This window comes from Eriocheir sinensis, chromosome 14 (assembly GCF_024679095.1).
Source record: "Eriocheir sinensis breed Jianghai 21 chromosome 14, ASM2467909v1, whole genome shotgun sequence".
Lineage (NCBI taxonomy): Eukaryota > Metazoa > Arthropoda > Malacostraca > Decapoda > Varunidae > Eriocheir > Eriocheir sinensis.
The window spans coordinates 15842329-15869557 of record NC_066522.1 but is presented as its reverse complement, the minus strand read 5'-3'; the positions used below and the strand labels follow the sequence as shown (position 1 = coordinate 15869557).

The 27229-nt window shown below is 42.0% G+C and overlaps 1 protein-coding gene across 1 annotated transcript in view; it reads right to left on the bottom strand.

Moving 5' to 3' along the window:
* The window catches only part of LOC126998559 (nephrin-like), a 94793-nt gene that overhangs the window by 62223 nt on the left and 5341 nt on the right, over positions 1 to 27229 (bottom strand). The window contains exon 2 of the mRNA XM_050860344.1: positions 26186 to 26424. Within this exon, the coding sequence (XP_050716301.1) occupies positions 26186 to 26264 (79 nt within the window). The 5' untranslated portion in view covers positions 26265 to 26424. The remainder of the gene's footprint in view (positions 1 to 26185; positions 26425 to 27229) is intronic.

Below are 27229 nucleotides of genomic sequence, written 5' to 3'. Positions count from 1 at the left end.
ACACACACACACACACACACACACACACACACACACACACACACACACACACACCAAAACAAACACTGATTCTCTCCTCCATTCAAAAAAATCCTTCAAGGGCGCTCGTTCGGAGAGTATAAATGGATTCGTTATCGGCTTACCGCGGTGATCAGCAAACTCCCATTCAGAACTTTGAGCCACGCGTATCAAACAAAAATCACTAAACCGCTGCTAATGATCTGTAATACTCTCCGATGCGCAGGAAGACCTAGTGTTGCCATCTGGCGCGTGTTTGATACATCGTTGCTTGGGTGGCGGTTAGCGAGACGTAATAGTGAACAGAGGCGGTCACGAGGCGCTTTGTAGTTGTCATTGTCGTCTATTTGTAGCCGACGGGTGGTGTGTGGGTGTGGTGTACTCCTGTATTTGTTTGTGGGACAGTTGTATCTTAACTAGTGGGCTGAATACATTGAGTTCACTTTTATCCATATGGTTTTACTGGTGTTTCCAAGTAAGTTTTGTTTTCGGTCACAAAAACAAAACTCATAATTGATTTCCCGTGTTCATTTTATGTTTTCCACTATGTTTAGCTTTTTATTTACTTGAGCCAACTAAAACGAATGTCCAGACTTACATAATTCACATACCCCCACCCCCGTCCCCCGTCCCCCAAACAAATACTCCCATAACAACGCACGCTTCTCTTTACTGACATTCGATTCTCTCTTGATGGCAATAAAAATGACACGGTAGCGTTCGAAAAAGTGCCTCCCATTGTTGACATTTGAACGGTTTCACATTGCGTTGCTGCCAGTAAAAGAGTTATTGTGTGCAGAGAAAGCAAGTCAACACAAAGACTAAAGCCGAAGCCGTGGCTGTCCGCTTTCAGAGTGACATTGATCGTTTGGGTTTGCGAATATTGGTGTTCGTTACATTAACCTTAGTCAGCGAGGGAACGTGGTCCGTGCACCAACGATCAAATGCTCCCGTGTCCTTGATAAAAAAATTCTACTGTACGCTCAAAAGGAAGTCGTAAAGAAGCCACTAAGGAGTTTTAGGGTCAGTGTTCGGGGCATTTTTTTATGCTGTTTTGATGAAGATGCAAATTTCACTGCCGAAGGTATTTTCATATTTTGTCACAAAAAAAAAAAAAAAATGAGTAGCGTCCGTTGCTGGGACTATGACTTCACTTACACTTGAGTGGCTAGATTATAATTGTGCAAGAAAAAGACTTGGATTTATGTCTCCTCACTAAGAGCCTAATTCACTATTTTTCAGCTTGATCAATAGAAACAATAATTGTCTTTGAATTTCTTAAATATCCCCCCGAGGAGGATGAAATGACTGCACTTCTACAACAACAAATTCGTGTATCGTACTGCTCTCTGTGTGTGTGTGTGTGTGTGTGTGTGTGTGTGTGTGTGTGTGTGTGTGTGTGTGTGTGTGTGTGTGTGTGTTTGTGTTTTTATGTATGTGACGGATTATTTAGTTAACTCAATTTTCAAGCTATCAGTCACTAATTTTGTTTGGTCATCTGAATATCTCTAATTACAGTTTAATGACATTGTATATGAAGTAATAAATGTTTATCCCGACGATTAAGCTGATATACTTTGTAAAAATAAGTTGCAATAATTAGCGTATTTACTTGTATTCGTAAAAATTCCATGCATTTGGAATAAATGTTTGGTGCTGCAAATGTTTTGAAATGCTCTCTTTATATCGCAATCCGTATTATCTGTATTATCTGTATCATATTTACGACGATCTGAAACGATAATTGTGAATTATTTTTCGATTTTGAACAGGTAATATCAATGTTACAAAACTTAGCATAAGTTCTTTTTAACAACGTAATAACGTTCAAACAGTTTTTGGTAACTGAAAGGGCTTATGCGAAGCTTAGCCGAGGGGGAACCGGTAATGTAATGACTGAAATTATGGGAACGAGTGACAAAGAAGAAAACATTATTATTTCTAGACGTTTTACAGTAATTGTCATTCGTTGCTGAGGTGGCTGAAGGTCAGAGCGTCAGCCTGGAAACATTGATCCGTGGGAGGCGGCGGATCTCGGTGACTTTGTAGCGACCTCGGTAAGTAGGCCAATTACCGGCAGTCTCCCGCCACAAGGCTGAAATACTCGCCTCATCACACACACCACAGGACGTCTAGGGTGGGTCCTTCTTAAGACCAATGACGTATAATTAAAATGAACGATACATTAATTATTCACGGGGGAGTTAAGAGCTTCACCAGATGACATGGAAGTATAGGAAGTGATTTGATATTTTATGATAGTTGATTTTCTTTTACTGGAGAATATATATGTGAGGAAAGTGTAAGCGGAGCCGATGAGGAAGTGGCGTGCGTAAGAAGGTTTTAATAAGGTTTGTGACGAGGCCCGGGACGGGAGGTGTGGGCTTAGGGAGGGGAAGCGCGCCGTAATTGGGTATCGTGATTAATCGGTGTGTGTGTGTGTGTGTGTGTGTGTGTGTGTGTGTGTGTCCTTGTTCCATCTAGCCGGGTAACTTTTCTTGGCATTTTTAACTCTTCTTTGGTTTTATTATTTCCCGGCATTTTTACTTCACTTCCTTGTCATCTGGTGTTTCAAGCCGAAGCTCTTGTGTGTTCCTCTCTTTGTCATCATCGCTTTCAGTAAGGAGATCGTTGACAAATCTAGGAATAAATTAAGTGATCTTTTTCTCTTATTTATTACCGTGGAAAATGTTTTACGTGTACGAGTCTCATTTAGCCGTCATTGCGTTTGTTGTTTATTTATCAAAGCGTGTATGAGAATGTTGACACCTCTAGGCTTCGACGAACAAATCTTTTTTTATTATTTATTTACTATTGCTCTCGATTTATTTGTCTCCTTACTTAACATTTTCGAGCGTCATTTCACTGCCATTACTTAATATTTTATCGATTCATTGCAGTTGCTGTAGTTTCACGTCTGTTGCACCGTTGCCATATTATCGTACTCAGAGCATAGTATTTACCGGTTTCTGACGCCAAACTATTGCCAAGAAACATCAGGAATTAATTATTTTAACGATAATTATAAGTGAATCTCCTTATTGGGGTCCACGAGACAGTTTTTGGGTTGGAAGTCGGTAAATATAAGAGGCTGAGTAAGACAATCTGGCAACGTTGGTCTTTTGATGTATTAAGAAAAAAAAAAACCTCACCTGATTTACGGTAACCAGGTGGCGCTCTCTTTCCGCAAGGTCCTTATCACGAAGATCAATAACAGTGACCTCCAAAAGGGACGCTCTGATTTTATGTTTGTTCATTACCCTGTCTTTCAACCCGTCCGTCATCCCGTCTGTCTGGCAATTTGGTATGATATTTTTTTTTTGTCTGTCTGTCTGTCGGTCGGTTAATTAGTCTCTTGAGGCCTGTATGTCAACTCTAATAGCATGCTTTTTTTATATGGCAGACAATACGAACATTATCATCCACCATGAAAGCCTATCAATGCTGCTCTTCAGTAGTATTCGAGGATTTAGTGAACTTTTACAAACCTGCCCACGTACAACGGACCGTGGACATGTTACTTAATTACGACGCAGAATATTCAACCCAGCACGCGAGAGAGGAGAGAAAGAGAGAGAGAGAGTTAAAGGCGACCGCTGTGACCTTCCCGCTACCCGGCCGCCACCCACCCACAAACCCTCCCGCCACCCGCCGCCGCCGCCGCCCTCTCGCAGCATGCCGCCCGCTGCAGGCAACCCGGAAACACGACCCTGACTAGAGCAATACGGAAACAAACCATTAACCTTTACTTGAGCATATTGATAATGATAAGAATTGTGGTAGTAGTAGTAGTAGTGGTAGTAGTAGTAGTAGTAGTAGTAGTTTAGTAGTAGTAGTAAGAATAATGAGACTAATAAAATAATGATAAAAAAGTAATGTGAACGTCAAAATTAATATTCGCTCATGATCGCTAATCCAGGAGGCAATAGTATTAATTCCATTGCGGTACATAATTTTTCCTCGTTTCTTTGGTTCGTATATTGGTACCGTATACCATCCATGTTGCTATTAAATTAACATACCAATAACCAACCATCAGTTATATAAATTTCTAGTATAACAGTTTCTTTCTCCTTTTTATACATTTCCTGAGACTCTGGAGTGTTTGGTGATGGAAGGAGGATTAGCATGTAAATTTATAGTATGTTAACTCATTATCCATTTTCTAAGGTTGTGGGATGTTTGATGGTCGAAGTAAATTTACCGACGAAGGATTAGTAAGGAAATTCTAAGGTTGTAGGGTGTTTGGTGCTCAAGGGAGTGTTAGTAAGTAAATCTATAGTATGTTCCCTCTTTATGCATATCCTGAGGTTGTGGGGAGCCTCGTGATCGACAGGGTATTAATTAAGGAAAGTCTTGCTCCTGGTACCACGCGCGGCCCGCACACTGACATACTTTGCGGGCCGAGTCTCCCTCATGTCGGTTATTGCCGACCCCCGGGGAAATTCGCATCACGTAACTTCATTATCGATTTCGCAGAGTAATATGACCTGATCCCTCCTGTCTCGCCGGCTCGATGCGAAATCATTTCCTTCCTATTTTTGGCAGCAGAAAACAAACCTTGATGTGGTGTGTGGTTTCGGTGTTTTTCGTGGTTAGCTTTTTTATTTTTTAATTCTCCGCTAATCGTTTCGTTGTGCATTTGCTGGTCTTTCTAAATCACGTCCCCGGGAAGCTAATTGCATGTTGCCGGTCTTGCCATATCCCGTGTCTGCCTGTTTTGTTTTTCCAACCGCCATTCTCTTTGTTTTCGCGTATTTGCTCTCTTTATACAACTTTTTTTTTTGTGAGGTTGAATTAAATGGAAGCGGTGCTCGGTTGTGGTGCGTCTCTGTTTTCGATATCAGGTTTCGTTCCAGCCACCTTTTGTTTATCCAACGTGTACACAAAAAAACAAGGTATGTCATTTTCACTGTTCTCTCTGACCTACATTGTTCTGATGCTTTTTAATGAGAATGATATTAAAGTTTACCGAACCTTTTCCATGTAGAATTATGTTGATTTTCGAGACAATCTTTACATATTTTAGAAAGAATGATGGATAGCGACGAGTCTTTTTACTCTTTTTACTATTTTTTGGCCTCTCGTTCTGTTTTCCTTTGTTGAAGCAGTGTTTAGCGGGCTTTTTTGTTTATGTGTTTGTTTTTTCGCCCTTGAATTGCCTCCATTGTTGTAGTAGAATGTAGAGGAAGAAAATCATCACCACTGTTTGATCCAGACCTTATTGTGTCAGAACCAAGAAGACGAACAAACAGAGGAATGACCATAACAGCACAGGCGTAAACATCTGGCAGGACAAACACTAGCAAGGAGGGTAACAAATATACAACAGTGATCTTTCCTCTGTACGCCATCTGGGTCCCGACAATTGAGCTAAGAGACTTTTCGGCGGGAGTACGATTCACGGTCATTGGCAAGGGTCAGAGGAAAAGCATTCATTGGTCTTCTCCTCCTCTCCTCGTAAAAATGATTCCTCCTCCTGTAATTGTCTCGTAATTATCAAGTTTCTTTTAAATGAGACGCTTCTGAAATGTAATAAATGGTTCTTGCTCTTTCTCTCTCTCTCGCTCTCTTAAACAGTTCACATTCTATAAAAAAACAAATGATCAAGTTCCTTTTAAATGAGACGGTTCTGAAATGTAATAAATAATTCTCGCTGTCTCTTTCTCTCGCTCTCTTAAACAGTTCACATTCTATAAAAACAAAAGATCAAGTTCCTTTTAAATGAGACGATTCTGAAATGTAATAAATAATTCTCGCTCTCTTAAACGGTTTACATGCTATCCAAACAAAAGACCATTATTAATCTTTCTTCTGTGTAATGAACAGTTGCAGTTAAGTGGAGGTTCAACTCGTGCGTTTTGTTGACAGTGCGCGAGGGGGAGCAGATGTCATTTTAACGAGGTAAACAAACTCGCGATGGTAAGCAGGCAAGTCAACGTAGTGGCAAATTCATCATGCAGCAGCGACTGAGTGGGGGCGCTCCTCCTCGGCGTCGTATGTTTACAAACACGACGCGCGTTACAATGTCGCCGCCAACTTGTTAAGGACTTGTTTTGACTTCGCTTTCTCGTATAGGTGTGAGTTTTCAGTATGTGTGCGTCGTTAATATGTGTTTTTGTCAGTATGTATGTGTTGGTCCTACGTATGTCCAGGAAGGATGTGTGTATTATTGAGTAAAGATAAAGTTCGTTCGTTTAAGTATATTTTCTAGTTTAGTATGTTTGTGTGAGTGTTTATTACCCTTTTGGATAGTCCTACGTCTCTTTCTACTTAGGCACGTGTGAGGATGCAAGTCTTTTTAAGTATGTTCTGTAGAGTGAGGAAAATAATAACAACAGAATGAAAAAGAATAATTGAATTTCCGGACGTAGAAAAATGCTTAATTGATCTGCGTTCTCTGCTATAAGGACTGAAATTAGTATTCTTACTCCTAATAAAAGACTTACGGGCGGCATTATATACGAAAGCAGTGGTAGGCGTATTATTCGTTTACGTTTATCATGGAAGTGTTGTATATTAGCATGTAGGTAACGATGTATATGTGTGCGTTTGTGTGTGTGTGTGTGTGTGTGTGTGTGTGTGTTTGTTGGTGGGGGGGGTGCCTGCCCGAACGCTTCCACCCCAATAAGTGAGTAAAGAGTGTGTAATATAATATCCCTTGAGACCTCACAATCTAATACGTATTTTGCCGTCGAGATACTTCAGTAGCTGTCGTTCAGGTGTCCTTCTGGCTCTTATAACGTTATTGCCAGGCTCTCCAGTCCCTGTTTTTCCTCACAGGTTTTACAGAAGACAGGAAGCACCCCGTCGTGATCCGTACCCTTGTTGCCGTCGCTCGCCGCATCACCGTGAACCAACCTCTCCGGTAAGCAAGGCACGGCATGGCTTCTAACTACTACGACGGACGCTTCCCTGCCTCCCAGTAATTGCCTAGCGTACAGCCGCCCACTTATCCTGTGTCCCGGGCCTACCCTGATCCTTTAATAACTTCCAGACGAGCGCTCTTTTCCCAGCTACATCCTACTTCCGCATGCCTGAGTTGCACAATCAGGTTATCCCGGCGTTGCGCAACTGGGGCAGGCGAGGCTCAGAGAAAAACAAACCCCTGCCGGCGAGATGAGAAATCCAGAGACTCGAGGGATTCCGGCCAAAACAAAGCTGTAGTTGTATGAAAGTGTGTGTTTATTTCCGTTGTAATGGCTCGTGAACCTTCCATTTTGGCGGGTAAGCAAAGGAAAGAGAGACAGAAGAATAGACCACTACAAAAGATGCGAGAAATTCGTCACATCAGCTCATAGTTTCTTAGTCTTGTGATGCAATATACGTTCATGGATGTTGTTATCTTTCTCAGTCCATCCATTCTTCTGCCCACTCCCTCGTTTCTGCTTTTCTCTCCTCGGTGAAAAGCGGCTCATTGAGATCGCCCGAGTGTGGTGACGCCAGACGAGACCAACACAAATAACAGACGTCACCGCGTCCCTCTGGTAAATATGTTTTGGTGTGGCTTTGCTTTGCTTACGAGCTGGCCGAGTTCTTGGCGTTGCGAGAAGTGTGAAGTTATTAGTTCCTCTGAGGCTGACACAAGAGGGGTCTAATGGTATGCCGAGAGGTAATTTAGGTGCAGTAAGTAGCGGACTTTTTTTTTTTCATTATTGTTTTTTTTTTACGCCCTTGCACTGTCTCCTCTGCTGTAAAAAAAAAAGAGAAAAAGAAATTGTCGTGTTTCACAATCTAACGCCTCCTTGATCCCTCAGAAACATGTATCATTCATGGAGCAATAGTATGGTTTTCTGAACACGAATTATCCGAGTATCCATTATACTGGAACGTCAGAAGCATATACGTGTTCTGGATTATTGAAATATGATGGTCACAAATATTTAGAAGTATACTGTTAAGATTTATCAGAGGTATGTATGCGCGTACGAGAATTAAAGGAGTTACACTGATTTACAGATTTCCAGGAAGTAATCTTGTTTATGAATCTATCCAGTACTCGACTCTCTTCTCTAGTGACGTATTTTTTAGGGAAATTCTAATTAACGTAATGGCAACGGCAACGATATCTTCTGCTTACTGCCAAGGATAAACCGAGGGTAAACTCTGAGTGGCAGTTTTTGCAAAGGAGACACTTTTCTGCATTTTCGGTCTGAATAGTCACGGTAAATGGAAAGTCTTTTGTATCATTAGCAAGAGCCATCCAGAGGCAGCCGCTGACTGCCACTCCATTAACTCTGAAAGCTTCCTGACTCCCATTTGTGTTCCGTAAAGACATATTGTGTTCTCTATCCTCCATCAACTCTGAAAGCTTCTCGGCTCCCATTTGTGTTTCGTAAAGACATATTGTGTTCTCTATCCTCCATCAACTCTGAAAGCTTCTCGGCTCCCATTTGTGTTTCGTAAGGACATATTGTGTTCTCTATCCTCCATCAACTCTGAAAGCTTCTCGGCTCCCATTTGTGTTTCGTAAGGACATATTATGGACTCATCATCACCGGCAGCAGACAGCTATCATTATAATTCATTAGTGTTAAGTGGAGATATTTTTTCAACTGTTTCCTACCTGCAGCAACGCTATGTGTATGTGTTTTGATCCTTATTAATGTTACGTAATTGTGTTCTTTATTTAACCCTCATAACGGATAAGCAATAGATGTTTCAGTCTTTCCACGAACATTATACAACCAAACAATAAGTGTTGAAATTCCATCAAAGGTCACGAACAACTAATATTCAGTTCATCACAGGGATTGTTTAAACATGAGAGCTAAAGTGAATAGGAGCATCGATTTCTTTCTTGGCAATTCATCCGCGATACTAATAAAGGGCTGTAGCTTTTAATTACTGAAATATTGTGTGCACCCACCCCCGTCACATTAGGGAGTAAACAAGGTCCTCCACGTCAGCGCTTAGTGACTCAAACATCCCATGAGGTTCACAAGGCCAAGAGAGAACGTGGCGGGGATCGGTGTAGCGGGAGATGCATTGCGGCGGCGAAGTAGACAACGTTTTGGTGATGATGGCTGGCCGAGGAACGGTTGTGACTTCCCTTATGGCGAAATCTACGTAACTTTTATACCCTCACGACCGCATGAAGGGATGAATAAGGTATCATTTTACATTAAAGAGTATAATAACCAGTTTAAAACGAGAAAAGTGCCAATTATGTCTGTGATGATTAGTTAATTGCGTCTAGGACTAATGAAGACAACTTAGTACGGCTTTTATATACGTGTAATGCAAAGTAAATGCATATGTATGAGTCTTGAGGCTTTTGGATATTCTTTTTAAGCTTATATCGTGTGACTAATGTTGTCCGAGACGTGAAAACGGTTAGAGTATCCCTTTAAAAGTATACCATGACGGTTTATTTAGGAGTCAAAGAGTTGTGGATTCTGTCACTTGGAATAACGCTCTCACTCTCTTTCTTCCCCTTTCTTCCCCTCTTCCATCCTCCCTGTCTGTCTCTCTCTGTCTTTCTTCTCTCTCTCTCTCTGTCTTTCTTCTCTCTCTCTGTCTTTCCCCTCCACGCCTCTGCTCCCTCTTACCCAACCTGCACCTTTGCCAGCCCACTGTAAAAGTCATGAGTCTCGTCCACCTCGTCCACCGTGCGCTCAGGTGTCACGCTGTCAAGGCCGCCATTCACTGTGTTCGCCGCAAAACAATTGTGTGTGATATAAATAAAGCCTCGTGCCCCTCAGCGAGCGATGGCAGATGTGGTGTTCATTATTGTTTATTACAGCCACGCCATTAGTCCTGTCAGCCAAGTAAGTCCCTCGCACTCACTCATGATAGTTGATGGATGGAGTTGGTTTGTTTTGGTTGGTTAGTTTTGCTTCTGTATATTGAAAGAAGAAGAAGAAGAAGGAGAGGAAGAAGAAGATGAAGAAGTAGAAATAGAAGAAGTAGAAATAGAAGTAGAAATAGAAAAGGTAGAAATAAAAGAAGAAGAAGAAGAAGACGAAGAAGAAGTAGAAATAGAAGAAGAAAACTAGAACGAGAAGAACAAGAAGAAGAAGTAGAGGAAGAAGAAACAAGAGTAAAAGAGAAAGTAAAGATATTGTTCGTTGTATACATTGTCCATTAAAAGTTACATTCTTCATTTAAAGTCCCAGGTAAGAGAGAACGCGTTTGATGCGACTAAAAAGAACGGCTGTATTTAAAGCGAGGAGAAAGGAGAGGCAATTTAGTACTATATTAATACTAACGAACACACAGTCGTTTTAACCTTTCATCGCAAGGAGAAAGAAACCTCGAGGACCTGTATGTGAATAGTGACGACCAATCCCCCCCCCCCCCCCCCACACACACACTTTTTAATGAGGATGAAAATAAATAGAAAATGAAATGGAAAAGGAAAAAGAAGGGGAACAAGAAATAGAAAATGAAACAGAAACGAAAGAGAAAAAGAAATAGAAAAAAACTAGATAAAAGGAAAACACAGAACAAGAATATAAAAAGAACGAAATAGAAAATGAAATAGAAAAGAAAGAGAAACAGAAATAGAACAAAATAGATAAAAGGAAAACACAGAACAAGAATATGAAAAAAGAAATAGAAAATGAAATAGAAAAGAAAGAGAAACAGAAATAGAACAAAATCGATAAAAGGAAAACACAGAACAGGAATATAAAAGAAAGAAATAGAAAATGAAATAGAAAAAGAAAAAAAGAAAAAGATGAAGGAGGAGAAGAGGAACAGGTGACGATGGAGCAGAAGTATAATGAAAAAATAAAAGGAGTAAAAGAAAAGAAAAAAATGAAGCATAACAACATCAACAACACCGCCAATACCACCACCAACCATACACTTTTCACCGGAAGAACCATTTAAAAAACACACACACAATCTTACACATCACTCTCCAACTCCCTTCCCGCTCCCTCCCTCCCTCCCTCCCTCCCACACGCTCGCAAAACCATGGAGACGAGCGGTGGTGCAGGCTGGCGAAAAACCGTGGAGCATCTCGTGAAGTAAAATAACGAGCCAGGCAGCGAGGATGAGTGGTTCTTGGGTGCGCTGGAGCAAGAGGAGGGTGGCCGGAAGCTGTGTGGGTGTGTGAGTGGAAGGAGGGGGTGAGGGGACGTCTGTGTGGGTGGAACTTGATGGGGATGCGACGGAAAGGTAGAAAGAGTAAGTGAATCATGTATCTGGGCAACGGGAAGATGATGAGCGGAAGCTGTGTGTGTGTGTGTGTGTGTGTGTGTGTGTGTGTGCGTGTGGGTGGGTGGGAGGGGGTGAAGGAGCACTTGTGTGGGTGTGGGCAACGTGCAGTCGATGAACCAAAGCTGTGTTAATGTGTGTGTGGGTGTGTGTTTCTGGATGCGTGGGAGGGAGCGAAGGAAATGCCTGTGTGGGTGGAACTGGGTGGGGATAGGAGGAAAAGGTGAGAGTAACGGAATCTTGTATCTGGGCAACGGTAAGATAATGAAAGGATGTGCATGTGAGTGGAAGGAGGTGTAGGAGCGTCTGTGTGGGTTGAACAGGGTGGGAATAGGACGAAAAGGTGAAAGAGTAGCTGAGTCTTGTATCTGGGCAACGGGAAAGTAATGAACGAAAGCTGTGTGTGAATGTGTGTGTGTGGTTCTATATATATGGGTGTATGGGTGGAAGCAGGCGTATGTGTGTGTGTGGAGGGGCGGGGAAGGAACGGTGTGGTGGGAAGATGACACAAGCATCGCCGCGGAAGAGTCACAGGGGCGGAATAATGAGATACGTGTGGATGATAAGTTTACAAGGAGCGAGAGAGGAAAGAACAGTAGCGTGAGGCGTCTTGAAATGTGATATATTAGTAAACAGTGCCTGTGCTCAAAGATAAAAGTAATTGTTTCTCGTTTATGCTTCAGTGAGAAAGAAGAATGAAAAACTATATTGCATACCGGAAGGTGTAACGTTACAGTTCAGGGCACCGGCAGACGTTAGAAAAAATGATGGTGTGCTCTTTTATGTTTAGAAAAGAATAAAAGAGAAAGAATTTACATTGTTCGTTGTATTGTTCATAAAAAAAATAACATTTTCTTCTTTCTTTAAAGAGCGAGAGAGAGAGAGAGAGAGAGAGAGAATAAAAGAGAGAGAAATAAAATAAAGAGAGAGAGAGAGAGAGAGAGAGAGAAAGAGAGAGAGAGAGAGAGAGAGAGAGAGAGAGAGAGAGAGAGAGAGAGAGAGAGAGAGAGAGAGAGAGAGAGAGAGAGAGAGAGAGAGAGAGAGAGAGAGAGAGAGAGAGAGAGAGAGAGAGAGAGAGAGAGAGAGAGAGAGAGAGAGAGAGAGAGAGAGAGAGAGAGAGAGATTTCATTCACTTGTATGTGTATAGCGATCACCAATCCCTATTTTTTTAGGATACGCTGAAGTCCCCGCACGACCATTATTTACAATCTTCTAAGTACACATGAACACGATTATCTTAGTTCTTCATATTCTTCAGAACACACACGTTTCCGAGATAACAGGAAAACAACAAACCTCAACAACAATCATAAACTATTATTTAAACCCAAAGAAATACGACTCACTCAGTTTCCCATTGTCTTCTTTAAGGCATACATTTTCCTTAGCGAACAGGAAAACAACAGACCCGACGCGAGACGAATTTAGGTTGTTTAACATACTGATTCGCAAACAACAAATATTTACTATCATTTAAGAACACATGAACACGATTATCTCAAGTCCTCATATCCTTCTTAGGGGCACACACACTCTCCTAAGCTAACAGGAAAACAACAGACCTGACGTGGGACGAATTTAGGCTGTTTAATATACTGAGTCGCAAACAGCAAACCCGAACTACGTATTGTGCGAGGGCAAATGAGCTCGATTATGATATCAGATCTTCACATTATTTCGCATGGTATGGAATCTGCTTATCCTGACAGGGCGATAATAGACGGCATGAAGGGGAGCATATTAGGGCTGCGTTTTATGTACATACTCTCACACAACAGACACAGACGGCCTTTGAGGTGGAAATGAGCACAATTGTCTACGGTTGTCTTATTATTTCTCATGGCATGGGATCTGACTTGAGCTGACGTGAAGATGAAAGGTGGGAGGTATATTTAGTCTTGATTTTGTATTGTAATTTGCAGGTGGGGATTTATGATTAAGGTGCTTTATTCACGGATGAAGAGTGACAACATGAGCGAGGCTGTAGCTGTAGGTGTGTGAGGGGAGAGGGGGCGTGGCCAAACTCTTGTACTCTCAACATTGAATCTGTCATAATCAGGCTCCAAGACTGTCGCAACCCCACAACTAACGCTAGAAAAATTGATGTTAGCGTTAAAACTGTTAAATATTGATGTTTATCGTTCCTTTTTCGAGTTATCGGTCATAAACTATGAAAATTCAATGCGCTGAGTACGATAATTTGACAAGGCTGGCGGGGGGTGGGGGGGGGGTGATAAGGGGAGGTGAAGGGGCGGCACGAGGCAAGGCTTGTTAGCAGCGTTACCATATTATCGTACTCAGAGCATCGTATTTTCCGGTTTCTGAGCCATAACTATTGTCAGGAAAAATCAGGAATTAACCATTTTAACGATAACTACATATGGAGGCGGTTATTGGGGTTGACGAGGAAGTTTTTGGGTCGGAAATCGGCAAACAGGAGGCTGAGTACGACAATCTGGCAACGTTGCTGGTTAGTATGTCCTTTGTTTCGCAGCGGACGGTGGGGTCATAAATAGCGGCTACTTCACCTCGCTTCAGCCTGTTGATATAACCTTTTACAACATAATATTCCCAAAGTCGATGGCGATTTGAAGGGGAGGGGTGGGTAGTTTTGTTGATTAGCGTTTTGCAAAAAAAAAATAACTAACTAACTAAATAAATAAGTCGTAAAAACAAATATAGAAATTCTTCATACATCAAGTGCAAACATTTTTTTTATTTTATTTTTAAACTCGATTCCTAAAAACAAGTTCTTTCAATGGCTGGACGCCGCAGGTGCTTTTATTTCCAGCTGCAGGTGAGGTGTAATTTTAGCCGCGGGAGACCTCAGGTGTTGGTGCTGTCCGGGGCTCCACTTCAGCAGACACTATTATCTTCCCCTCTTTGCTACATTGTATCCTCTTTCCACCGTGTGTCAGCGAGTGAGAAAATATATAATTATCCGACTCACGAACTACGTATAAATTTATCTTCATCCTCTACCGTGTTTAGCGAGTATGAAAATATATGATTACCCGATTAACGAAATACCGAACTACGTATAAATTTATCTTCATCCTCTACCGTGTTAGCGAGTATGAAAATATATGATTACCCGATTAACGTAATACCGAACTACGTATAAATTTATCTTCATCCTCTACCGTGTTAGCGAGTATGAAAATATATGATTACCCGATTAACGAAATACCGAACTATGTATCAATTTATCTTCATCCTCTACCGTGTTTAGCGAGTATGAAAATATATGATTACCCGATTAACGTAATACCGAACTACATATAAATTTATCTTCATCCTCTACCGTGTTTAGCGAGTATGAAAATATATGATTACCCGATTAACGTAATACCGAACTACATATAAATTTATCATTATCCTCTACCGTGTTTAGCGAGTATGAAAATATATGATTACCCAATTAACGAAATTCCGAACTACGTATAAATCTGTCATCATTTGTACAGCATAACCTACACCGTGTCAGGGAGTAAGGAAATGTACGATCCGATGAACGAAATATCGAAGTACGTATACATTTATCTGCATATTTACAAGATAACCTTTTCCAACGTGCTTGTAGGCATTAGAAACTAGTTAATTGTCTAGGAAATCAGAAAACCTTAGCATTGACTCCTACCTCCGCTGCGTTTATGGGGATAAGGTGTCGGTTACTGCTCTTCGCCGGGGTCCCGTGCGTAAGAAAAGTTAATAATGTATTTGAACAAACTAAGTAAGTGTTCATTTTTTTCTGCTTTGTGTAAGGGAATAATTTTTTTCAGTGTCGGGCAGTAGAAACTAGTTCGTTGTGTAACTAATGACGATGAGGAAACACATTTAGTACTCATCTCTTCTTTCGTGTACATAAAAGACATATTGATCTCCTCCTTTATGCAGAATTCACGGATTAGAAAACAGTCAACTAGAGAATTAACGAGTTAGGTATCGATCACCCGTCCTCTCTCCACCGCAAGTAGCCAACCTTCGAACTAATAAACCAACCAAGTAACAAGCCAACCTTCCCGGGCAGAGTGGAAAAAAATGGGCGGCTTTTCCGATACCCTACGCCTCTGTCCACCCAGCAGTGAATGGGTACCAGGTATTAATCGGGGGTTGTGTCCCGTCTCCTGGGGTCTGTTCCCTTCTCCTATCATTCCTTCCCCTTCTGTCTCTCTTCGGCATATGACCACAGATCTTGCGCCGACTAAACGAAACTTTCCAACAAGCCAACCTGCCAACCGACTAACATTAAGAAGGAAACTAAACTCCTTGAGGGAATGATAAAAAAACCTTCATTTCATTAGAGCAGTGCCACGTCTCCCGCCGCCTCTCCTCATTACCCTTATTGGAACAGTCAGCGCGTCCCTGTTATATTACCATGACTCTCCTTCATCCTGTCGTCGCTCAAGAGTCCCTGAGTGGGCAACATCAGCTCCTCGCTCGCATTGTCGTGTTTAGGAATGAGTAAGTGAAATGAAATTGCGTCTTGTCTCAGTGCTGAATATGAAAACTCCCAAAGTCGTCTCGGGCAAAAGAGGCGGAATGTTCCTCCTCGCTTTGTGGCTCGTACCCAGACGGAAATTGCTCTCGAGTTTCGTCTTTCGTTCCTCCGCGTTGTGATTATTTGCACTCGTCCAGAACAAGGAGGGGCACGGACTCTTCAGCCGCGGTCTTGTTAAGTATAACGTCTGTCACTCTCATTTTAAAGATTGTTTTTATATAATTTCTTTTGTATAAGGTTTTCTTCCTCGTTGCGATTATTTGCACTCAGCCAGGACAAGGAGAGGATATTGACTCTTCAGCCGCGGTCTTGCTCAGTATAGCGTATGTCATTTTCATAATAAGGAGTATTTATATTATAATCTCACGGATATAAATTTCTTTTACGTAATCTCATCTTCACGTTACCTCGTTTTCTAGTTTCTCTCTTACTGTGTAGTTCTTACGGATTAAAAGGATCCGTGTATAAATCTCGGCATTGGAGTTGAATGACCCTGACTTAACAATGTGGCATCCATGAAGAGCCTTCCTTGAATGACTTTTTATTTATTCATTTCTACTTCGTCTAAGAACAAGAGGTCACGTTTCTGCCCACTGCTGTTCGGCCTCAGTGAAGACCGGCACTGAATGAATGACAACACAAGCCGTTCTAAGCGACATTTATGTATAATAGCAATAAGGCAGAATGAATTTGAAGAAGCCACCCCTCAAAAAATAAGGGAGTGTGTTTGAGAGAACAATACAAGTTATGAATTGAAGCGGCATATCAGGATGAGCATGAGGGGGACACACCCGGCTAGGTCACAGTGTATTGACCGCTGCACAAAGTCACCTGAGAACCCTTGGGCTGAGATTGAAACGCACACCTGTCGCCGTTGCCATGTACACGCTTCCACCTCGGGCGATCGCACCTATTTATAACTCTGGTGTTTGGCCTTCATATTCTCCCTCAGTCATGATATTTGTTGATTTAATGTATATTTCGAACCTAACTTGTTGAATTCTGCACTGTCTTTGCTTTGGGACTTCACCTCAGCCTTGATTATTGTTTTTATGTATTTTTTGAACTTAGTTAATTTTATCTTTACACTTATTTGTTTCTACCTTGGACATGATAATTTGTTGCTCTTATGTATCATTTTAACCTAACGTGTATATCCTTTCTACTCGGTCATGGCTCTTTGGGAGAATATAACCAGGCAACTCGTCGTTATAAATTATCATGTCACAGATTTTGATAGGTCATGTTTATCTGTTGCTGCCTCACTCATGATACTTATTTTCTGTATCCTCTAACTTATTTTCTGTATCCTCTTACTTATTTTCTGTATTGTCTAACTGTATTTCTGTATTTCCTCTGTATTTCTGTATTTCCTAACTGTATTTCTGTATTTCCTAACTGTATTTCTGTATTTCCTAACTTATCTCTCAGCACGGTCTTGGCTTTGAGATAATAACCAGGCACCTCGTCGGTATGCCTTGTCACAGACTTGGGTAGGTCATGGTAGACTCTCTGGTGCACGGATATTATGAACGTGGGCTCTCTTAGCAACGCCATCTGTTGCTTCCTGGCTCTCACGTGTTGCTCGCATCGGCGCCCACACGCACAATTCTCTATTGAAAAGACTTCTCCGGATTCATCAGTTCTCAAGTTAAGGAGAATTGTGTTATATGGGAAATTCTGGTCCTTCATGTATAGGTCAGACTGTTCTTCTTCATGCCAAAAAAAGTGATGATGCAGTATTAAATTTTGCTTGAAAAAGTCTTGAGCAGTTTGTCTTTAGAATGTCAAATACTTTCAATCAACAACATGTATCAGTTTCTATGCATCCTGTCTAGCCTTTGCAGATTTTATAAGGTACGTGGTATGTAGTAGCTCATAAAATCCAGAAGGGGCGGCCCATCTCATATTCAAACTTTAGGTGTCACGCTCTGAATAAACGTCAGGAGTTTGGTATAGTATGTGCGCCTCGTATATGTTTCCAAGTTTCGCGCTCCAACTTTTGCAATTCTCCCAGGCAGGCAAAGTGGCCTAGAGGGGAGGTTTCTGCGCCCTCGCTCTCACCCTCACGCTCCTTTCCCTTTATAACTCCATGTTTCCACCTGGAGGCGCGGCGGCTAAAAATAAGTAACGCGGTACAGAGAGGCGAGGAGAGAAAGGTCACATATAACTTAGAGAAACGCCTGAGCGCACACACACACACGCACACGCACACACGCACGCATGCACTCGCACATATACCTCCCCCCACTTCACACACACACTCACACATACTGATCATTGATGTTACAGAAGAATGATTGAGAAAATAACACCAAATATGACGTTTCAGAGAGAGAGAGAGAGAGATTGATCAAGGGGACATGTGGCAGCGAATGGCGAAATGACGACTTTATTTCCGTTCCAGGTACAATAGAGGGTCATATCACGATGGACAAAAAAACCCGTCACCTTTTATTGGACTGCTGCTGTTTCAATTCTTCGCTGGAACCCCCCCCCCAAAAAAAAAAAAGACCAAATGGCGCTATTGTCATGTTGCCAAAACAAGACTATATTTTTTTTGTCCTACCGTTATTCAATTCGACGCCTCAACAAAGACATAAACGCCGGAGTTAGAGTTACAAGGCTCACCGACAATAAACGTGAGTGAGGCATTGAAGGTGTTGGTGGCCTCGAGCGCGTGAGAATGTTTAAAAAGGAGGATAAGGTGTGGAGATTCAGTCGTCTATAGGCGCGGGGAGCTTAGTCGTCTATAGTTTTCGTGAATGCAAAAGGAAAGGGTAGGAAGATATGTAAAGGGGAGCCGCTAGGAAGATATGGGAAACGAACGGATAGGATGGGATGTATAATGGAACCGCCAGTAAGGAAGGTAAAAGAAACGTCAAGTAAGGTATGTGAGAGGGACGGCTAGGAGGGGATGGAAAAGGACCGGCTATGAAGGTGAGTAAAAGGAAGGGCTAGGAAGGGATATGAATGGAACAGTTAGGAAGGTACGGAAAGGGAACGGCTGGGAAGGGATGTAAACGGAACAACTAGGAAGAGAATGGCGGGAGATATTACGCCTCTTCGTTTATCAGTTCCATGTGGATGGTGAGTGCGACAGACATTTAATCAGGCGTGTGTTAGTTCGCCAAAAAACGAAATTCTAAAAAAATCAGTAGAAATGTTACCCTTTTTTATTGCCACCCCTGTCAAACGCATGCCTACACACACACACACACACACACACACACACACACACACACACACACACACACACACACACACACACACTCACACGCATGAATGCAGGTCTTTGAGAGGGGAACCATAAGAGGATTTCCTTAATATCCAGAGTCTTTACTGTGTGCGTGTGCGTGTGAGTGTGTTTGTGTGTGTGTATATGTGTGTGTGTGTGTGTGTGTGTGTGTGTGTGTGTGTGGGTGTGGGTGTGGGTGGGTGGGGGGGGGGGATGTGTTTGACAGGAGTGACAATTAAAAAAAAAAAAATTCTACTGTTCTCTTAATGATTTCGTTTCGTGGCGGAAGTAACACACGCCGACAGCTGTGACCCACTAACAATTTACGCCTGTCACTCTGGGTTACGGGAAGCGGCGAGTGCCCGACATTCTAGGGGAACTGAGGCAATTTTGTGAAGGGCAGAAAGAGACCAGTGCCAGTTTGCCGTCCATCCGGTCCGCTCCACTTCTAGACCGGCCATTCAGCACTGAGGTATTTGCCTTGTATAAAAACACTGTCAGCCTTGTCAATAGAACACCGTAAGAAGCGGTGCTGCATATAACAAGCCTCGGCCCGATCTCCCTCTTACGGTTATTGCAATTTGAAAAGTCAAATATACAGTGCTGCAGAAGAAAGAGTGAGAGTTTGCGAGTGATGAATCGGAAGCAAACTGTATGGGCTGTTAGCGTAGAAATGTAACGAATGAAAAAAGATGAGTTGATTTGAATAATTTTTTTTTTCTAAGGGAAGTGAAAATGAGATTCCTTCGTATATTGAACATTATTTGAACTTCAACACTTCTTTATCTTTTATTGTAACGATTGATTTGAATTTTTTTTTTCTAAGGGAAGTGAAAATGAGATCCTTCGTATATTGAACATTATTTGAACTTCAACACTTCTTTATCTTTTATTGTAACGATTGATTTGGATATGTTTTTTTCTAAGGGAAGTGAAAATGAGATCCTTCGTATATTGAACATTATTTGAACTTCAACACTCCCTTATCTTTTATTATAACGATTGGATAGTGTTATATGATGATGTGAGTAGAATGAATGTTTGATGAATATGTCACTACCCACCTCTTGTTAATTATTACTTTACTCTGGTTTATTATTCTAACACCTGAAGGTTCTCGGAAAGGCACTCTTAACTCGGATGAAATAATAATTCACAAAAGCAGGAAGAAAGAAGAAAAATAAAACGAAGCATGATAAAAATATACACGGGAAGAAAATATGATCAGTGAATTTTCCGCGCCGAGAAATCAGAAATATACAAGGAATAGAATGTCGAGATGCGAGATGAGGCTTTGAAGGTGCTGCTGGAATCTCAGGAAAAGCACCCCGGCGACACACACACACACACACACACACACACACACACACACACACACACACACACACACACACACATACACACACACACACACGGGTAGGTACAAGAGTCTGTGTGTGGCGTGGCGTCTTCATAATAAAGGTGAGTGGTCTGAGGTTATAATTATTATGGATCTTGATCCTTTCTCCTTTTCCCATCTCGTCAACCCCTCCCCTCCACCCCTCCACCACCATCATCACCATCAACACTATTATCGTAAGCCGTTCATTGTCTTCCCTGAGCGGACAAAAGGCTTTCCTTTCATCTCTGTTTTCACGCAGACTTATGACAGGTGAGCACTCTCTCTCTCTCTCTATCTATCTATCTAACATCCTTTCAATCTCTCTATCTCTCTCTTTCTCTATCTATCTATCAATCTCTTTCTATCTATATATCTAACAGTCTATCAATCTCTCTCTCTCTCTCTCTCTCTCTCTCTCTCTCTCTCTCTCTCTCTCTCTCTCTCTCTCTCTCTCTCTCTCTCTCTCTCTCTCTCTCTCTCTCTCTCTCTCTCTCTCCTTCTCCAAGCACATCTGATCCTCGCCTTGATTAAAGTCTTGCATTTGTCCGAGTTCGCCTTTGATTGGTAAGGTGACGCCGCAATATGCATTATTATAACCTTTTTTTTTCTGGTTCGTACTTAGTGTTTGCGTAATGTGTTGAGACGAGATGAGATGACTTCCAACGTTTATATTTAGCTCTGATCCCTTTGTTTTATTCCGCTAATCCGACTCGCCGTGGACAAGAGCGTTACCTTTGTCTTTATTATTATTATTATTATTATTATTATTATTATTATTATTATTATTATTATTATTATTTGTGTATGATGAAACTTAAAGATAAAAGTAAAGTGGATCCGTGGGCAGCTTTCCTTTGTTGAATCGAGTGTGTGTGTGTGTGTGTGTGTGTGTGTGTGTGTGTGTGTGTGTGTGTGTGTATGTATGTATGTATGATAGTTGCTCTCAAGAATGACGCAGAAGAAACACAACAAAGACAACAACAACATAAAAAAACAATAACCACCACAACCACCCATAACAACACACACACACTCACACACACACACACACACACACACACACACACACACACACACACACACACACACACACACAAAAGCCTCAAGTTCATAAAACAATAGTCGTGGATGGATAAAACCATAAGAGCGTGCGTCGTTATATTTTTACCCCCGTAATTAAAAAAGGAACGGCGCGGGGAAGTTTAAAGCGTTGGGCGATTCCCGGGAAGTGAGGAAAAAATTAAAATGGTCTAAGAATATCCTGCGACCTTGTGGTGTGGTTGTCCCTCGTCCCTTCAGGCCTCGGCTCCTTGGTCTCTTTGTCTCGGTCCCCGCTAATGAGACTTTCTTGCGGGCAGGTGTGGCGGCGATGGCGATGTCAATAATATCGTCAATAGATTTTAATTCGTGAAGTTGTATTCGTCTGGGCACCTTTTTTTATCGAGACATTTTACGTGGTGTGCATTTTTATCTTTTCATTCGTTAATTCCGTATTCGTAAATGTCTCGGCACCTCATTTCGCTTATAGTTAATTCGTGAAGTTATATTCGTCTGGGGACTTTTTTTATCGAGACAATTTACGTGGTGTGCATTTTTATTTTTTCATTCGTTGAGTTCGTATTCTTGAACATCTCGGCACCTCATTTCGCTTGTTTATAAAGATTCTCGTGGAAGTTGCTTGGGATTTTCATGGACTGTTTTATGATGCTAGTGATAGTTGTACCCGACTGCTGCACCTTGAAATGAAAAACCACTCGTGAAAACCCGGTTAATCTTCACAACCGAGAGAGCCTGGGTTCGATTCCCGGGCGGAGTGGAAAAATTTGGGCGGCTTTTCCGATACCCTACACCCCTGTCCACCCAGCAGTGAATGGGTACCAGGTATTAATCGGGGGTTGTGTCCTGACTCCTGGGGTCTGTTCCCTTCTCTTATAATTCCTTCCCCTTCTGTCTCTCTCCGGCATATGACCAAAGATGTTGCGCCGACTAAACGAAACTTTCCAAATTTCCCGGTCTTAGGAAATAGTCATAGGAGACCGATGCGTTTAGAAATATGAACCTAAGTCTGAGCCAGGAAATTATGTGCTTACGTGTTATAAAAGATTTTGTTATGAGTTTGTTATTATTGTCCAAAATGTTGAGATTAAGTTTCATGTCGTTGGGAAGGTTTTTTTTTAGTAATTAAGTTGAAATCAGAAAATCTTGCACATGTTGTAAATGTCTTCGTCCTGAGTTTGTTACGTTAGTGTTTTATTATGGTCCAGAATCTTCATAAGCTTAATACCGTTGGAAATGAAGATCTGAGACATGAAAAAAAAAATCATTTGAATATTATGGCAACGCAAACTCGGATGTTCTTAGACTCCAGGCAAATAATAAACTAACAAAACAGAATTAAAACTACCATGTATTTTCGTTCATTCCTTCGCCTCAGGAACTATTAGTAAAGTTACCGGCGACATTTCCCACTCTTGCGAAAAACACGGCTCACTGGCGCACGGGAACCCGAAGTTGTGGAGAGAAGTTTGAATTGGTGGGAGCGGCTGAGCTTGTTTGTTTGGGCGGCTTAAGAGCCCTCCTACCCTGATCTATTCTTCAGGACGTAAACACTAAACCTTCTTATCCTTGGCAAGCCTGAATGACTCGGTTACCTTGGTTGTGAGAAGAGATGTGTGGGTAGTGTCCATGTGGGTGCAAAGAGCCTCTGCATCTTTTCTTCATGAGGGCATGAAGACAGTCAGTTGAAATCCCCTCAGTAAACTATTTTAGGCTTAACTTAGTGTCTTCTTGGACTGTTTCATTGGAAGACGGTAATGGAAACATGTGGGCAGTGTTGATGTGGGTGCTAAGAGACTTTGCACTTCTTTTTCAATGAGGGAATGAAAGAAGTTGGCTGAATTCCCATTGATGAACCCTCAATAGGCTGAAAGACGCGTTTGTCCCATCGAATTAAGGGATGCAGACGTGTGGGCAATGCTTTGAAGGGGATGCCGGGAGAGTCTGCACGCCGTTCTTAATCAAAAGTGGCCCAAAGACAGTCCTGACAATTACCCTCATTAAACAGACAGAGAGAGCTGGATAAAGAAGGCTCTTAGATGGAGGTGTGCATACGTTTGACAATGACGACAGATATAAAGTGTGAGGCGCAATGCAGGTATTAATAGCCACTCGTGATACTAGTGAGTATTAATAGCAAATGCTTCAGGCCGTTGCAGTCCCCCGCCCCCCCTCCTCCCCCCAGCGTGGCGATCATAGTTCAGCACAGAAAAGGATCTCGGCTGGAGGTGTGGGGGCTGGGGTTCACAGAAATGCCGACGAGTTTTTCTTCGTGATGAGAAAATGGTTTAAAAGCGACATCTCTGGTATTCTATCTATTTACTCTCTCTCTCTCTCTCTCTCTCTCTCTCTCTCTCTCTCTCTCTCTCTCTCTCTCTCTCTCTCTCTCTCTCTCTCTCTTACACACACACACACACACACACACACACACGCACACGCACCCACCCACTCACCCACACACACACACACACCCACACAGTATAAAAAAGCAATTCAAGACTGTCAGTTCAGCGGCTATGGGTGTGGCAGCGGAGGTTATGAGTACAAAAATGTGAAGCGCTTTTTGAGGCGAACCTTGCAATATTTCCCGGACATTATTACCAACACCACCTACCACTACTAACACCACCAACCACTACTAACACCACCAACCACTAACACCACCACCGCTACCACTACTAATACTATCCATAACTACCGCCACCACCCTCTCCTTTCTAGACCAGCCAATGCCACCCACCACTATTACTACTACTATCGCTACCACTACTATTCATAACTACCACCACCACCCTCTCCTTCATAGACCAGCCACCTCTAACACCACCCATGACCACTATTTCTACCACTACTACCAATACTACGTATAACCAACTATTACCACTAACACTATAACCACTAACACCACTACCAACACTAATACGACCCACCACTACTACTTCCCCTAACACTAATACCACCACAAAAACTATTAGAACCACCCATAAGTACTACCACTAGCAATACTATTCTTCACTAATACCAATACCATGATCAACTATACTACCATTACCAACCATTACCTACTTCCCTCACACCTTTCACCCACCACCACCTCTACCACTACCAACGCCACTAATCGCCCACACACACACACCTTAATCACCTCTGCTCTTACGTGAGTGGGCGGGTGGGTATTTCGAGTGATTAGGACAGTTAAATTGCACGTTGAATAGTAATGATGAACGTCTGTCAATCTACATACTGATTAGGTAGACAGTACGACGCGCGAGGCGATAATTATGTCTATTTGCATACTAAACAGGAATTATACCGCTGCCTGGGCTTACTTGCTTACTTGCCCCGGTGTTATTTTTAGTTAGGCTCAGAGTAGAAGAGATGAAAAGTGAAAGAAAGGACATGCTGTATATTTTTACCGTGAATGAAAAAAGAAAAGTGAAAATTCAGACAACACGTGGAGTGAAGACTAAAAGAAACAAGGAAAAAATAAATGTTAGAGAAAAATGAAAATAATGGCCTTAGATAAATTGCCATCTTTTTTTTTTGTTCCCATTGTATTAAAAAAAGAGAAAAAGTGAAATCCGATAAAAATAGAAGCGATGCTTGGAATATTAATTTAAACCGAAAGAAAGAAGAAAAAAACAGCCACATTTTTCCTTAACGTTATATATAAAATAAAATAAAAATATATAACGAGACTTGAATAGAAATAGCACGTATAAAGGAAAATTTAAAACACACAAAAAAGAAGAAAAGCAATCGTACCATTCTTATTTCCCGTGATATTAGAACCATAAATATAGAGATGGAGCGTACAGACGACTTAAGGATATTACTAACTCTTTTTTTTTTTTCGAGCACAAGGACGCGATAAGGTGAAAGGTAAAGAGAAATCAGGAACATTGTATTACAGGTAGAAGAACGAGTACAGCAGTGAAAAGTATAAACAACATAAGGAAATTACTAACCATTATTTCGAGAACTAGACACAAGGACAACTGATGAAGTAAATAAAAGAACTGATGAAAGATGAAGAGCACAGGGAGCATTGTATTAATAGTAGAAGAATGAAGATATAGGTGAAGAGCATTGACATTAGTCGAAGAATGAAGATATAGGTGAAGAGCATTGAGATTAGTAGAAGAATTAATACATAGATGAAAAGCATTTAAATTAGTAGAAGAATTAATACAAAGGTGAAGAGCATTGACATTAGTCGAAGAATGAAGATATAGGTGAAGAGCATTGACAATAGTAGAAGTAGTATTAGAAGGAAAAGAGGCGAAGAGCATAGACAACCCAAGGGAACTACAAACCATTGGTATTTTCGAGAACCAGACAGAAAAACGTGAAGTGATGAAAGGTAAAGTGGTCGTGGAATCATTATATTACTAGCAGAAGAATGAATGTATAGGTGAAGAGCATAGACAGTAACATAAGTGGTAGGAGAATAAAAGTGGAGATCAAGAGTATAGACAGCACTAGAAAACAACAAACCATATATTTTCGAGAACCAGAGACAGGAAAGTTAAGAGAGGAAAGGTGAAGAGAACTTGGAAACATAGTAGTCAAATTGCCCTCTCTTTTGGCCACTCTATGCTATCTTTTGTTGTGGGAGCGGCAAGTAGCGGGCTTTTTTTTTTCCTACACTCTTTATTGCCCTTGAGCCGTCTCCTTTGTTGTAAAAAAAAATAGCAGAAGATTGAAAGCGATGGCGAAGAAAACTGACAACCAAGAGAACCTACTAACCATTATTATTCGACAACTAGACACAAGAACGTAGAGAGATTAACACTGAAAAGAGAACAAGTAAGAGTGTACTTACGGGAGGCGCGCAGCGGGGACAGTCGTACTAGAAGCAGTAGTAGAAGTAAGAGCATTGCGTAGTGGTCCCGCCAACGCATGATGCTGCCTCTGTCTTCTCCCTGTCCCTGTCTTCTCGAGGTCCTGAACGGGTGTCACGGTATGCAGGTAACGGGACTCGAAGTAGTGACTGTTTTGACCGTGTATGCGTGTCCTTGTGGGCGTGTTAGGAGAGAGCAACGACCAAGGGCTCTGCGGCACCTGTTGGGAGAGAAGAAAGTATTGCGTGAGAGTGAGAAATGAGTGTTTGGGGCATGGGAAGAAAGAGGATGAGGCGAGGGAAGGAAAGGAAAGGGAACAAAAGGCAAGGAACCAGAAGGGAAGAGAAGAGAAGGGAAGGGAAGGGAAGGGAAGGGAAGCAAGGGGAAGGAAAGGGAAGGAAAGGGAACAAAAGGAAAGGGACCTGAAGAAAAGGGAAGGGAAGCAGGAGGATGGGAAGGAGAGGGGAGGAAAGGGAAGGGAAGAGAAGGGAAAGGATGGGAAAGGAAGGAGAGGGGAAGCAGGAACTTGGGAAGAAAAGGGAACAGAAAGGAAGGGAAGGGAAGGGAAGAGAAGGGAAAGGGAAGATAAGCAGGAGGATGGGAAGGAGAGGAAAGGGAAGGGAAGAGAAAGGATGGGAAAGGAAGGAGAGGGGAAGAGAAGGGAAATACGAGAAGGCAAGGGAGAGGATTAGTGTTATGACATTTGCGTTTGATGCCTCCTCCTCCCCCCTGCTCCCCCTCACACACCTGCTACACACAAACAAACACACGCGCTCTCTCTCTCTGCACACCTGGGCAATTACCGGGATTCTGGCTACACCTGTCCAAGGCCACGTATTGTTATTGGATATATGGCGAAGCGTATGTATGTATGAATGAATGACTGTGTGTGTGTGGGTGGGGGGGGGGCGTAGGTGTGTTTATGTACGTAAGATTACCGAATGTTGCTGTACACATGCACGCAACGCCACCCACACTCATACCGTTTCGAACACTGATAAAGATATTTCGTAAAGTTTTTGACA